Source organism: Palaemon carinicauda, chromosome 7, assembly GCF_036898095.1.
Source record: "Palaemon carinicauda isolate YSFRI2023 chromosome 7, ASM3689809v2, whole genome shotgun sequence".
Classification (NCBI taxonomy): domain Eukaryota; kingdom Metazoa; phylum Arthropoda; class Malacostraca; order Decapoda; family Palaemonidae; genus Palaemon; species Palaemon carinicauda.
The window spans coordinates 119,140,698-119,157,242 of NC_090731.1; the positions used below are offsets into that span (position 1 = coordinate 119,140,698).

Consider the following 16,545-nt stretch of genomic DNA (forward strand, 5'->3'; position numbering starts at 1 on the left):
TATTAGATTGTCCACATGAGCGTTTAGACCCTCACCTATCCCAAGTCTATTTGTTGATGCTAGAGAGTTGCTTTTAGACCTGTACCGAATGTCATCTATTGTTCGGTATTGATTTAGATTGCAAAGACTCCCTAATTCTTTAGCCTATCAGACTGGAACCCTTGTAAGGCACTCCGCATACTTTGAGCCGCACCCAAAATCTCCTCAACCTTACGGCTTTCGGGTGAAACAATTATTAACCAGTCTTGATATAATTAGAAGTAAGATGCTTCCAATTAAGGTATAAATGCCTCCATGGAAATTACCATTGGTATATTTTTGTAAATACTTTATTAGAGGTAAGAAGAATATGACTGACTTAGAATCCAGGTTTTTTTTTTTTTTTTTTTTTAAATGAAACATGTTGCAGAACATAAGGGATTGACTTTATATATATACCGATGGCTCCAAATCTGATGTTGGCGTTGGATTTGGAGTACATAGTAATGGTTTCAATTTTAGAGATGCACTTCCTCTAACAGCCTCCATATTTACTGCCAAACTGTATGGCACACTAACAGCTATTGGGAAAATAGCGTTGGAAAAGGAGGGTAATTTTACAATTTTTAGTAATGCAAGGAGTTTTCTTCAAGCTTTAGAAGTTTTTAATTCTAGTAACCCTCTAGTTTTAAAGATTTTAGAATGGCTTTTTATTATTGGAAGGAGAGGTATAACAGTTCGATTTTGTTGTGTTCCAGCACATATAGAGGGGTGTCTGGGAATGAGAAGGCAGATTTACTGGCAAAGAATGCGGCATCAGAGTTGCTACCAAGAAGGCATCCCATTCTGCGTAATGATTTCCTACCTAACATCAAGAAATGTTTTTGTAATAAATGGCAACATCACTGGGATAGTCTAGATGGCAATAGAATGAGAGAAGTAACAAATGTCATATCTCCTTGGAGGTATAGCATGATGCTCGAAAATTGGAGGAGTCTCTTTGTTGTTTCTGTATTGGTCACACTCGGTTGATACACAAGTTTCTGCTGAAGAGCCAACACCAACCATATTGCGATGACTGTTTAGTACATTTAACAGTGAGGCATTTGCTTGTCGAATGCCCTAATTATAATAACTCAAGAAATTGATATCTGTTTGAGGCTCCAGGTGAGGATGGCAGGTTCATCCTTGCCAAGATTCTTGGACATGATTTTTCCCACTATACGAGCATCATTTTTAAATTTATTTCAGAAGCAGGTCTTCTGAAAACTATTTAACTAATATAATGACATTTATCTTTTATGGTTTTAATTGAATATTCTTTTAATTTTTATATAAAATAAATTTTATCAGCATCAATGACCCTAGATGTTACGATGCTTGAAAGCTTTAAGTCAATCAATCAATCAATTAGACATCCCGAAGATGGTTTGGACGTTTTTGGCAGAACTATTCTCAAGTGTTTGGTCTTAGGAATCCATGGGTATCCAATGCTTTTGGGTAGGAGACTCTGCTTTTGGCCGGAAGCTCATCATTACAGATATGGGGATGATGATTCCATAGTTTCTTGGTATGATTTCTAATCGGGGGGTTGAGCTTACACCTGTGCCTCTATATATATTTTGGTGCTATCCTTCGTGTAGGTTAGGGAGTGGACCATCTGGGAAGTATACTCTCATTGTGCCCATAGTGGAGAATACATTTTTCCTATATGACGTATGACGCCTCAATATTCTCGAGCAGGTAAACCTATCCAATATACCGATATCTCGACCCCTGCTATATGGATTTATCAAATAATGAACCCCCATCCCATGGATATGCTAACTCTCCCCCGATACTGTTGACGACTGCTGCTAATTTGATTAAGGAAAATTCTGGTGACGACCTTGGAACTAAAATAGACCACTCTACTGATGTTAAAAAATCTAGTAATTTGGGTAACACAAGGAAACTGTGAATCCTTCATGTTGCCCAAATTCCATCAGAGACATACTGTGATGATATATATAAATAATTTGACTGCTATGTATCGATAAAGTTAATAAGGATGAGACTCGGAGATGAAAATTGGGACTCTGGATATCTTTTGATAGTCATGATACAGCATATAATCCTGTTTGTAATATGAGTAATATTAAAATCAACTTGAACATCATGGGAGCTCATTGTGATAAGGTTACAATGTAGGAATTGGATGTATGCAAACCTGCTGATTGGTTTGCAAAAAACATAAATGTACCCATGCCTTCACAGAGAATGCCAAAACCTCCAGTGTGGCTTGTAGCTGTACCTAAAGGGATAATAGGGAATTATTTTAGAATATGTAAGTTGATTCAGACAAAAGTAGGAACTATTGCACCTTGAGATATATGTCGTTTTGGGAATAATAGTTATCTCATCCATGCCAAATCCTCTACGCAGTCTGCAATACTCTTAAACTTTACAGACAAGTAGTGATGAAATTACATTAGAAATGAAACCTGATCTGAATTTCAGTTATGGAAGGGGAGTGTTCTTAAAGACTGTACGAATTTACAGAGGAGATATTTTCCCTGTGTCCAGTCAATGTATGGGAAGTGCATAAAGTTCCTGGAACATCGATGATTTTATTTACTGCTGATGTACCTTTCCATATTGTTATTGAAAATGTAAGGATTAAAGTTCGGCTTTTCAAACAAAAGCCCCTGGAATGTTTTAATTTTTTAAATTTGAACACCCATCCAAAGTTTGCAAAAATGAAAAGTGTGTGGTATTTTCTCCAAAACTCATCATGCAGAATGTACACTTGAGGTCAGGTGTTTAAACTGCAATTTGAATCATAAATCAACTGATAGGAGATGCACACTGTATAAGTTGGAGGAAGCTGCCCTAAACAAATCAAGTTTAGAACACATAAGTGTGAGACATGCAAAAAGACTGTTGAATAAATCTACTAGCTATGCAAAGGCCTTAAAATCAAAGGGAAATTTACCATCGGAGACATCAAACCCACCTAGCACTGCCAGTAATTCTAAGAAAATAAAATGCAACTGATAAAGTACTGCATGACAAGGTAATGATATTGCCTTCTGAGGCTCTACCACAGTGTATTAAAACTGGGTCATTGCCCATTTTTGTACAGCCTTCGTCCCCCATTACCAACAATAGTTGAATCATAACAAAACTTAAAGTATGATTGTAAGTAGGTCAATGACGGTGGCTCCTCAACATCCGGATTTCAGTATTGATAATGTTTCTTTAAAATTGTATGACTCTCTTAAAATTTTAGGTGTGATTCTCGACAGCAAATTTACTTTTGAGAAACACATTAGGTCTGTGTCTTCTTCAATTGCACAAAAAATTCTTAATGAGAAAGTCTTTTAAGATTTTTGGTGATCAATCTATTCTGAAGAAGCGTTTTAATTCTTTCATTCTACCTTATTTTGAGTATTGTTCTCCTGTCTGGTGTTCAGCTGCTGATTCTCATCTTAATTTGTTGGACAGAAACTTACGGTCTATTAAATTTCTTATTCCTGATCTAGATATTAATCTTTGGCACCGTCGTTCAATTAGTTCATAATGCATGTTGCATAAGATTTTTCATAACTGTGACCATCCTTTACATTCAGATCTCCCTGCACAATTTTATCTTGTTCGTGATACTAGGCAGGCAGTTAATTCTAATAGCCAGGCCTTCTCCATCATGAGGCTCAATACTATGCAGTACTCTAGAAGTTTTATTCCAGATGTTACCAAGTTGTGGAATGATCTTCCTAATCGGGTAGTTGAATCAGTGTAACTTAAAAAGTTCAAAGTTGGAGCAAATGTTTTTATGTTGACCAGGCTGATATGAGTTTTTTATTGTTTATATATGACATACCTGTTTTTGACGTTCTTAATAGTTTACATATGGCATATCTATTTTGACGTTGTTACTGTTTTTAGAATGATTTATTGTTAATTTGTTCTCATAATTTATTTATTTTCTTATTTCCTTTCCGTAATGTTCTCAAGCAGGTAAATCAAACTTTAAAAATCACTCTTCTCTTTTATTTATTCTAATGGATTCTTGTGACAACGACCCCACCTGCCTTGGATATGCTGAATCGCCCCAGTGTAACGGTTTCAAGCTCCCCCCCCCCCCCAGGTAACTTGAAACCGGCTTCAGATTACCGGGGAGGTAGATTGAAACCGGTTTCAAGCTACCCCCTCTGTTTTCAAGTTGCCCCCTCATCGGAAGAAAATAATTTATATGACAGTGCACATTTGCATCATGCATTTATTGCTGACTTCGCAGGAGTAGAATAAAAGTATATTTTTGTATTTAAGACAAAATATTGTAAAGGCCCATTAGTGAAATATACCACGTGTTATAAGCTACAGACTCTCTCATTCAAGTTTTTGTGATAACGGCTAGGTAAAGAATTATTGTTGTGCTTGTGTGATTATCGAGAATTGTTTTCTTTTATCCTCTCAGCTAGATTCAATTCATGTGCTTCAGGTGCCAGAGCTTCACACGGCAATATGCCAGGAGAACTTGACAAAAAAATCCACAATGAGATGTTTACTTTGTCTCTATACTCTTTCAAATTTATGAAGAAGTTTGAGATGTACCTAGAGACAAAACCACACCTTGCTATAATTCCAACATTGTTTCGAAAATAAAGATAAGGATTCCATTAGATGTTGTAATGAATACCATTACTTTAAATGTTAAACTTTAATTATATAAAAACTCAACTTCTAATTGTTATACTTTAGTAACATTATTCAGTAGTACTATAAAGAAACGCGACACAAAATTGCCACTTTTCCGATATAATTTCTCAGGTCAGCGATGGACATTCATCGGCTTTCGTCAGAAAGTATCCCTTGTGGGCAGGTACTGGCAGGAACCACCTGCGACGAAAGTAGCTTGCTACTTGAGTTCCACCAAGATGCAGGGGAGAGAGAGAGAGAGAGAGAGAGAGAGAGAGAGAGAGAGAGAGAGAGAGAGAGAGAGAGAATTACAAACGCTATAAACGAGATGCCTCAAAGATTATAACCAGTCAAGGGAAACTAGGAGACATACAGAAACATCATGAATTTTTTTGTCAGCCAGAATGGAAGGTCACCCATCACCATACAGAGCAACAAAGGTTATTTACTTGTCAAGCACGAGAGGTTGTTTATAATGTTTCGAAATATTTTGCTTCATAAAAACAGAAAGGGGATCCTGTTTCTAAAACAATTTTTTTCGCATAGCATAAGCAACCAATTTAAGCAAAACTACTATCACATTTAAATTAACAGTAACGAAATTTTGAACAATTGTTCTGTAAGCAGTTTGCTCCAGAATATATTCCCATCTTCTATACTTGTAATGGTAGTGCATCTTATCATAGATCAAAATTATATAAACCTGCAACAGCATCAAACAACAAGGCACAATTAGAATAATGGCTCATCAAAAAAGCGTATCACCAAGAGACAATATGTTAAAAGGTCAACTTTTGGAAATTGTCGAGGAATGTTCCCTAAATATTGATAACGCTTACGTGATTGCTAAAATTGCAGTTGAAAATAGTCACAAAGTTATTCGTCTTCCTCCTTGTTTTTGCCAATATAATTCAGTGCAACATATTTGAGCACAAGTGAAGACCTATTAATAAAAGTGAAAAAAGAAAAATGTTAGATTTAAGGGTAAGCTTACTTTAAAAGAAGCACTGCATTCGATGACAAAAGAAAATTAAGTGTTACCGTAAAACACGCCGAAAAAATACAGAAGGTCGATGCAAAGCAAAATGTGGTCATTGATAAATATATTGATTCTTTAGTAAGAAGTCTTAAGTCCTCTAATGAGGAATCTGCTTTAAAACTTACATTTTCATCTATATCAATGAAGAAATTCTGGTGTATGTCGAAAGACTAATTTCAAAATAAAAGTTAGATGTATGAAATTGTATGCTCTCTCCAGTATTGTTATTATTATTATTATTATTATTATTATTATTATTATTATTATTGTTATTATTAGATTAGCCAAGCTCTAACCCTACTGGGAAGGGAAACAAACAAGGAAAATGAAATAAAGGAAGGATATATAGATAAAATACAAAAATAACAAGAAGGCAAATGGGTATTGTATCAATAGAAAAATTTTAAAGACAAATTGATAACAATATAGCGAGCATGTTGACCTGCCAATAAAAATAATAAAGTAACTATTGTAAGAGACAATATGACAAAAGAAAAAGTTGCATTTCGGCTGTGGCCTTCAAAGAAGATAATTTTTTTAATGGGTGATAAATTCCTCAAAGGAGATTACTACAAGAATTTAGTGAGGTGAGAAGGTATACTACGGAGTCAAAAATATAGCACCGTGTTTTTGTCTTTAGAAACACCTCGACCTTCGTAAATCTAACAGAGTATATTCTTCTAAAATTGGATTTTTCGTTTTCTGAAGCCTCTTGTAGGTAATAGGCGTTCAGTACGTAGTCAATGATATCGAGATTGTCCGATTTCCATCCAGCTGACATTTTGATGACTATTTGGACAAGTGATGCTATAATTGGGTTAACCTGGATTTATATACACCCCAACACAAGAGAGATCAGTGGCTTACTACCACGTACAAAATAACCAAATAAAAAAAGCGGGGTGTTGATTTGCGGTCCGAGGACGAAAAATTGTCATTCTAAATATCTTCGCCTTTGTGGTCATCCCGATGAATTAAGGAACGCTTGACTTATGTGCATTGTATTATACCAAGGTCTATCTATAGACCTTGTATTATACAACGTGCAAATTTACACACGGAATGTGTCTTGATTTCGTTTTGGAAAAAAATAACACATAAGTGATGGCCGTATCGAGCATGCTTTCATCATTGTACTAGTACAATAAATGGATAAAGAAATAACATCAATAGGTTATACCAGTAGATGAAACCGTGTATGTATATATATGTAACCTAATAATTTTGTGTTGGGCCTGATTAAAAGCAATTGATTAATATTTGTAAATAACGAGATACTGCGCAAAAACGAGGGGGGTAGCTTGAAACCAGGTGGTTACCTTAAAACCAGTTTCAAATTACCCCCGGGGGTAGCTTGAAACTGGCTTCAAGTTAGCCCCCGGTAGCCTGTGTTAGAATTATGTAACTCAAATCAATAATTAGGCAAGTCTTTATTTTTCAACTTACCTGCACTAAATTCCAGGAACGGACGTCTTGGTTTTTTCGAACTTTTGAGTTCGCTTTTAAAGGCAGAAAGAACACTCGTTCTAAAGATCCGGCCGGTACTATAATTCTGCAGAGAGTGACTCCAAGTCGGACTCAAACATATTATCAACTCCGTTTTCCTTTCCCTTGTCCGAAACTCTCGAACAACCGTTGAAAAATAAAGACGGGAAAACAAAACTTTTTCCTTATAAGGAATACATTTAACATTAAATTAATTAATTCAGTTAGAATACAAAAAGGGAAAAGTTAAAAATTTACATTTAATATTAACAAATGACAATCATTCAGTTTACTCTCCGTCCATAAACAAACACCAAAAATAAGAACAAAAAGTAAGAACGAACTGACTAGTCAATTCGACTATTTTCCCACGAATGCAATTACCATTCTCCAATCAACTATTTCTACATCTTCCCCAATTAACAAAAAGAAAAGAGGTTACACAAAGAACCATTTTGACAAATTAACTCGACAACAAAAGAACACTCTTATAAAACAAAGAACAAACCATTGTTTACAATCTACCCTCCCCAGTTAGGATTCTTATTAGGTTTCTGGAGGCGTAGTAGATGTTTCATTGGGCAAAGCTGTTCCAGTGTCAGGTATTTCATCTGTCTCCAACTCACTAACATTTTCCTCTTGTTCAATTTGAACATATAAATTAGGATCATTAAGTTCAGAATATAATTCTAAAGGTATTAAAAAACTAACATTAATTACACTTTCACTTTTATCAGGCTTAACAATACGAACAGTACGTACAACCCCTAAATTGTCACTGAATGTTTCAACAATTCTAACTAATGACCAATAAGTTCTAGATTTGGAAGGTAATTTAAAGAGAGCAATTTCCCCCTTTTCCCATTTTCTTGGCGGATGAAAAGAAGATCTGTCCTTTTCCTTCAAACTTAATAGATATTCAGAAAGCCACCTTTCCTTAAAGCTTTCATAAAGTCCATCCCTAGTTTCCAAAGTACGAGCAAGGAGAGAAAATAATCATACTCCTCACCATACTCCCACTCAGGAACTTGTTCAGAATCACCAAACATTAATGAAGGAATAAATCTGCCAACAAAGAAATGATTAGGAGAAATTATATCTTAACTCATTTACACAAGATCTAAAAGTTAAAGGCCTATTATTCAAAATTTTCTGAATGTCAGAGAGGAAAGTGACAAATTCAGAAAATGAAGGAGTATATCTACCAAGAGTTTTGAAGAGGCAATGCTTCACTGTTTTAATTAATCTTTCCCAAACAGCACCATACCACGCTGCGTACACAGGGATAGTCTTGTGAGAAATTGAAGCGCCCCTAAACTTCTCCTCAAACTCAGAAGAAGTAAGTAACTGTTCAATTATATTACCAGCCTGAACAAAGGATTTGGCATTATCAGAATAAACAGCAACAGGAACACCAAACCTATTAGAAAATCTAATGAAAGCTAATATAAATTCTGAGGTTGACATAGACTGGACAACTTCCAAATGTATTGCTCTTGTATTGAAACAAGTGAAAATAAGAATGTACACCTTAAATTTTTCTCAATTTTTCTCCCTCAACCATAAGTGGCCTGTATAATCCACACCAGTATGAGCAAAAGGCACACTCAAATTAACCCTGGAAGAAGGAAGCGAAGGAGGAGAAGGATACTTCACTGTGCTAGCATTATAACACTTGCATACAATACAATCCTTAAGGACAGACAAAACTGCTTGCTTACCCTTCACGATCCACAAACCCATATGCATAGACTTACAATGGGCATAATAAATCAACAACCGGGTCAAATGATGCTTCTTATCTACAAGAATAGGATTGACAATATCATATTTCAAAGTAATATTTTTGTTAATCCGACCTTTAGTTCGCATTATACCATTATCATCAAGAAACCAGTTGAACTGCCTAACTAAAGGTGGAACTTCAACTGAAGAATCTCTACTCTTCAGATAAGATAATTCAAGAGGAAAAGCTTCCTCTTGCATCAACCTTAGAAGGTAATTAGAATCTGCCTCAACAGGGTCAGCTTGAATTTTCCTAAACTTATATACAACAGTAAATACCTTAGAAACTACACGTATAAGTCTAGAAAAACTAGAAAAATTACTAATATTTACAAGAGGTTCCTTTTTAGGAAACATTAAAGGAGAAATTAAGTCACCCTTCACATTGTCAGAAATACAACCCAAAAGACCCTTAGGCCACTCATCAGGAGAATTCAACCAAGAAGGCCCGTTGATCCAAAGACTGAAATTTTCAAGAAAATGCTTACAAGTACAAGGTTTAGTAAGTAAATCAGCCTGATTGCTAGATGAAGGAATATAAGCTAATGAAACTCTACGAAATCTATCAGAAATCCTATCTAACAGATTAGAAATTTCCTTCAACCTATTATTTACAAATTTTTCTCTCTTAGGAGCCCTATTAGTAAGAATCCAACTAAGAACTACTTGGCTATCTATAAAAAGAGTTATGCTTTCAATTTTAGCACAATTTAATAGATTGCTTTAAAAATAGTATCTAAACACTTCAAAGCTAATTGAGCAGCCAAAAGTTCTAAAGTCGAGAGAGTTTTCTCCTTAATAGGGCTAACCTTAGTCTTAGCAAATATCAGGGCACTATAATCACCTTGCACAGCATACATAGCACAACCATAAGCTTCCTTAGAAGCATCTACAAACAAGAACAGTTTGACAGGAGCATCAGTTTTATAAGTTTGTCTGGAAAAAGAAGCCTGACTACCCTCACTGTAAGAACTACAAAATTTACTCCATAGCTTAGAAATTTCAGCACTAGTGGTTTCATCCCAGTTCGAAACTTGTTGGCACAACTTACGAATAATAAGCTTGGCCTGCAGCATTATAGATGCAAATATACCAATAGGGTTAAAGACAGAAGACAAAGCTGACAAAATCTGACGCTTTGAGGAGAACCCTTGTTCAATTGTTTAACCTTCAATTGTAAGGTATCTTGGTTAGAGTCATAAATATATCCTAAAATCTTCATTTCAGAAGAAGCTACCTTTTCATCTTCATCAAGAGTAGATAACAAAGCAGGAATATTAGAACCCTACTCCCATAAAGGCAACCTCCCTAAATTCATAATTTTCTTAATAGAATTGATGATAAATGGCATCTGGGATCCCTGATTAGAAGAGAGCACTAAGTTATCCATATAAAATTTGTCTTTAATCAGAGAAGCTACTTCATTCCCTCTATAAATCGACAAATGATGTTGAATAATATAATTTATAGAATTATACCTATAAGCAACAAACTTCCTGTTTATCTTTCTAAAGAAACAAAATCTATTTCGATCAGACTCTAAAGATAACTTGGAGAAAAGCCTTCACTATATCAGCTACAACTACATAATCATTATTCCTGAAATACAAAACCAAAGACAACAAGTTGTTCATCAAATCAATACCAGGGAAAGCGGCTCCATTTAATGAAGGAGCTTTTCCCACCTTTAAACTACAATTAAATACAGCATGGATTTTAGTGGTGGCATTTTCATCATTTCTTATGACAGGACGGTGAGGAATGAATACTTGACCTGCGGCTCTATTTTTAACAGGCTCAATAATGCCAAGCTCCTCCTGTCTATCAAAAACTTCCTCATATTTAGAGGATATATTCTGATGTTCTGACTTAGAGTAAATCCGCTCAGCAACTGCCAAAGAAATCTTTAAATTGTTAGGGACTTTTTCAATTAAATCCTTTTTCCATGGTAACTGAAAGTGATGATGTCCTTCATAAAAAGAAATTGATTTAGCAAATTCAGCAACTTGTTGGTCTTCATAAGGAAGGGAATTTTCATCTTTAATCCCAGTTGATTCTAAGTTGTAGAAATTGTCGAGTCCATACCCGACACAAGAATCAGGAAAGATATCATTCAATGGATCAAACTTATAGCCTACTGGATTAACTGCAAAATTTACCAATAACTTCTTTTTTCCAATATGCTTAGGAGGAACAAATTCCAAAAGTCTATTTTTATCAGGCTTGGAAGTCTGTTTAATCTCCAAATTAAGGGAAGAATTGTAAAAAAAAAAAAAAACTCTAGATTCTCTGTTACATTCAGTTACATATTTAATTTCCTTATTAGGAATAAACCTAACAGATTCAGCTTTACCATTACCTCTTGGTCTATTTTCCAAGATTTTATTACTATCAATTATAGGACAAGACTCTACCTCTCTTACTGGTTTACAAGGTTCATAAGAATCAATTCTCCTATAAAAAAAAAAAAGCTTCCTTTGTGAAGGATGAACAAAATTGACTACGAAGGAATAACCCCCTTTGGCCAACTTAATTACTTTAACCTTAATATTAAAAACCTCTACTGAGTCTAAATCTAACTGACTAAATTCCTGAAGGATATCATTCCCTAGGATACCTAATATATTTACAATTTCAGAATTCCCTCCTGGGTAATTATTACATACAGAATAACCAGCAGATTCCAAATGTTTAACTACAGAAGGCAACATAAGATTTTGGAGGGAAAGATGAAAATTTTCCAATTAAAAAAAAAAAAGACATCTAGGCCTTTTCCCACAAGGCATTGTTAAATCAGCTACCAAATGAAATCCCTCACTAACTCTAGCTGGCAACCCAAAAGAAGAAACTAACCTAGATAAAGGAGCACCACAATCATCTCCCAATTTACTATCAACAGTTTGTTTATTAATAACACTAAACTGGGCTCCAGTGTCTTAATAGAAAACAACAATTAAAAGATTTCCTACCCCTACCAACTTTGAGTGCACAAATATTTCAGACCCTGATTGACAACTTAATACTTTTTTACCAAGATCCTTAATAGCATGAGAACACATTGCTCCATGATGTTCAGATTTATTCCAAGAAAAACATTTATAAGGTAACAATGATTTATTTCCCGGACATCCTGAGGCCCCATGCCTATCACTCAAGCGTTTAATGCATAAAGTTAGTTCTTCAGCTCTATTCTTCCTAGCTTGCAACGTATCAAACCTAGTACATTTAGAAGAGTTATGACCAGTATCTTTACAAAATTTACATCTACCAGAAGATAAAGGTTTACTTGTAAATTGAACTTTATTAGAGTCATTACTAGCAGTAGATTTATTACTATACTTTGATTGTTGGAAATTACAGTCTTTACCTTCATATTTAACTTTAGGCTTTGCACCAGAATTTTCATTATGACCTAAACTAAGGCGTGCAATAATACTCTGATAATTATCTAACAACTGGTTAAAATTAGGATAAGAAGATCCTGTAGTTCTAGAGAGTTCTATCAAAAAATTTCTAGGAAGTTTCCTATTTACAATTTTGCTAATTGTCAATAGAGCAGCCGAATCGACTTCAATCAGATCTATACCAAGTCCCTTCAAGTCAATGAATTTATTACTCAAAGATCTAACCAAAGATTCTACTTCACTAAGAGATTTTACTTCAGAAGTGTTCAAAACTTCACCTATTACTTGATCAATTATGTAGTCTTCATCCAGAAAATTAAGATCTAATTGCTTAAAAGCCAAATCAAAACCCTCTTCATTTACTGTAATGCTTTCTACTACACTTAAAGCTTCACCTAACAAATAACCCTTTAAATAAATAAACTTTTGAGCATTAGTTAGGTTAGGCATACCAGCCAAAGCATTATTAAAAGCCTTCTTAAAGTTAAAATAGGCAAATGGATTAGCTGCATTGTTTTCGAACTTCTGAATTTGAATAGGAGGGAGAGGTAACTTTACAATTTTACTAGAACTATTTTGAGGAGTATTCTTACCTCCAAATAAATTATCAAATTTTACTCTAAATTCAGACAGTTTTCTGTATTTCATAATTATAATCTCTTGCTGCTTGCATAATACTATCTAGTTCATCTTCAGCAGCAATTTCACCAATGCTTGCATCAAAATTCTCAGTTATTACTAAATTAGCATCAATTTTGTGAATAAATTCTTGTAACAAATGACCATTAATTTGATCGTCCTTTAGAGAGTCAATCTTCCTAACATCAAGATTTATTAAACCCTTAACATAAGCCCTCTTTTTAATTAACTTTTTTATTTCTGCCTCATTCATCTTGAATAATGCTTTTAACCAATACTAAATCACCCAAGGAAAAATTTAAACTTGACTTAATCAAGTCAATGCAAAGCAAGTTATCATCAATTACTTCCTAATGAAAAAATACAGCATGTTATGCTAACAGCAAAAATAGGCTAATCAACAGGTTATATAAATGAAAAGGCTACTAACTTAAGCTAAGCTTAAATTAATACAAGTATAGAATAAGACCGATACTGTTCCTTTCCTTATAAGGAATAACAACAGTATACAAAGAATCCTACAAATCATTGCTGCCCAGGAACACAAAGATACGACTTGGCCTAGACCTCCTAGGGTTAGCCAAATACCGCTCAATTTCAACCTTGATGTTTTCAAAGGTTGCGCCCCCTTTGAAAATGTAACTAAACCCGTCACATTCTTCTAGGCATAAATCTGACAACCTTCTTACCCAGCTATGCCCAACAACAAGAGTCATAGCCGAAGAAAGCAAAACAACCAAGACGAAAACCAAACTGAAGGCTACCGGGAAAAAAATGAACTCCAAAGTTCGAAAATGTTAGAATTATCTAACTTCCTGCACTAAATTCCAGGAATGGACGTCTTGGTTTTTTCGAACTTTTGAGTTCGCTTTTAAAGGCAGAAAGAACACTCGTTTTAAAGATCCGGCCGGTACTGTAATTCTGCAGAGAGTGACTCGAAGTCGGACTCAAACATTATCAACTCCGTTTTCTTTTCCCTTGTCCGAAACTCTCGAACAACCGTTGAAAAATAAAGACGGAAAACAAAACTGTTTCCTTATAAGGAATACATTTAACATTAAATTAATTAATTCAATTAGAATACAAAGAGGGGAAAGTTAAAAATTTACATTTAATATTAACAAATGACAATCATTCAGTTTACTCTCCGTCCATAAACAAACACAAAAAATAAGAACAAACAGTAAGAACGAACTAACTAGTCAATTCAACTATTTTCCCACGAATGCAATTACCATTCTCCAATCAACTATTTCTACACCTGAAACCGGTTCCAAACTACCGGGGGGAGGGGGGTTAAGATTTGGAGGGGGTAATTTGAAACTGCTACACCGGCACTGTTGACGACCTCTGGCAATTCATTTAAAGAAAACTCTGTTGACGACTTGGGAACTAAAAAGGACTATTCTTTGAACATTTGAAAAAAGGGTAATTTGGGCAACACAGGAAAACTGAAAATCCTGCATGTTACCCAAATTCTATTAGAAGCTGATTATGATGTGCTACATAGAATATTTTAGTGCTACGGATTATTAAAAGAAAATAGAATGAAACTTCAAGAAGATAATTGGGATTTTTGGCTATCATTTAATTGTCATGAGGAATCATTTAATGCAAGCCGTAACATTGTTAATATTAAAGTAGGTAATATGAGTATTAAGGGTGCTCTGTGTGATGGGGCACCTAAAGATCTGGATGTCTGCAGACCAGCAGACTGGATATATAAAGGTATAAAGGTAGATATGCCATCCTAAAGAAAGCCAAGACCACCAATGTGGCTTCTTGCTCAGTCTATAGGAGGTACGGAAAATGATTTCAAGATCTGCAAATTTAGGTAGGAACGATCGCATCTGGTGATATATCTCGATTCAGTAAGAAAAGTTACTTGATAAAGGCCAAGTCATACACACAGTCTGTTATATTGTCCAATTTGAAGACAGTAAATGATGATATAAAATTGGACATCAAACCCCATCTAAACTTTAGCTATGGAAGGGGAGTGGTTTTCAATAGGAATCTGTATGAATTTACGGAAGAGGAGATATTGGCTATGTGTCCACTATCAGTGTGGAAAGTACATGAAAGTACCTGGTACATCAATGATTGTTCTTACTTTCCAGGATACTGATGTACCTTTCCACATTGATATAGAAAATGAAAGGATTAGAGTTCGACCTTTTAGGTTTCGGCATCCTTCCAACGTTTGCAACAATGTTGAAATTTGTAATACTTGCTCCAATTTTTACCATAGAGAATGTACACTTGAGGCAAGGTGCTTAAACTGCAACTCTAATCATAAATCTAATGATTGGAGATGCCAGTTCTATAAGTTAGAAGAGGCTGCCCCCAATAAATAAATTATTGAACATGTAAGCATGGGGCATGCCAAGAGATTATTAAATAAATCTAATACCTATGCAAAGACATTAAAAACAGGAGAAAAAGTTCCTCGAGAATCATCTCACCCACCTACTACTCTAGGTAGTTCTCGAAAAAGGAATTTACCATCTACTGATAAGGTGCTGCATAACAAGACAAAAATATCTCCTAAAGATTTATCTTTGAGTATCAACAAAAAGACATTGCCCACCACTATCAAACCTTTGTCCCCCATCACAAAGGATAGAACGCATCAGAGTTGATTCACGAAGATACATTTGGTCTTTTCATACATTTTTTTTCTCTAAGAGACATTGCAAATTATAAAATTAAAGGCAGACAGTATTGCGAATCTCATTATAATAGCCATCCTTTGACTGAGAAATTATGGATGGATAATTGCCCCGTGTTTACTTATAAGTGAGCGTAAAGGATTTGTAGTTTTGTTGTTTGGAAAATGCGAATTAAATGATACATTATTATGGCCTCCTTTTAAGTAGATGCAGTTACTCTGCATTTTTTATTTTATATCTGTTCCTAAAGAGAAGAAAGATAGCAAGGTCGTTGAAAGCACACACATAAAGAGAGAGAAAGAGAGAGAGAGAGAGAGAGAGAGAGAGAGAGAGAGAGAGAGAGAGAGAGAGAGAGAGAGAGAGAGAGAGGGGGGGGGGTCATGACTTCAGGCTGAGGATCTTTTGTTACGGGGATTCTCGTAATGAAATAGAAAGCAGAGAATTGTGATATCTATCAGCCAGATATATATATATATATATATATATATATATATATATATATATATATATATATATATATATATATATATATATATATATATATATATATATATATATTTTTGGGCTCAAGCCATGGCGTCCTGATGGAAGGTTCCTTTTTGGTAGCTTCCTTGGGTATAAGACTACTAAGATATTCCCAGAGAATTTAACCACAGGTTATCACAGAATTCTAACTTCTGGAGCGAGTATCTCAAAGGTTTCCCTTTAAGACATCGTAATACAACAGGGGACGCGCATGTCTGAACGCGCCACATAGCTATCTTCACCCCGAACAGAGTTAATGCTTCGGTGTGTAAGGACTGAGAATAGCTGGGAGCCGTTCCACAGCTAATCTCACTCGTGGCTACTACTGATACTCGAG

General features: G+C 35.0%; 1 protein-coding gene across 1 annotated transcript; it reads right to left on the reverse strand.

Moving 5' to 3' along the window:
- Positions 1-9,678: 9,678 nt before the first annotated feature.
- LOC137644502 (uncharacterized) lies at positions 9,679-13,727 on the reverse strand. Its single transcript, XM_068377474.1, has 3 exons — positions 13,701-13,727; positions 12,658-12,780; positions 9,679-10,035 (listed from the first exon to the last, which is right to left on the reverse strand). The coding sequence occupies exons 1-3, from the start codon at positions 13,725-13,727 to the stop codon at positions 9,679-9,681; spliced, it is 507 nt and encodes a 168-aa protein (XP_068233575.1).
- Between the last annotated feature and the right edge of the window lie 2,818 nt (positions 13,728-16,545).

Excerpts from the sequence above, each read along its gene's own strand:
- LOC137644502 (XM_068377474.1), bottom strand. The coding sequence starts at position 13,727 with ATGACTCTTGTTGTTGGGCATAGCTGG. Across the intron at positions 12,781-13,700 it reads TTGTTGTTGGGCATAGCTGG|GGTTATTTGTTAGGTGAAGC; the intron begins GTAAGAAGGTTG and ends ATTTATTTAAAG. Across the intron at positions 10,036-12,657 it reads AAGACTACATAATTGATCAA|GCCAAGCTTATTATTCGTAA; the intron begins GTAATAGGTGAA and ends ATAATGCTGCAG.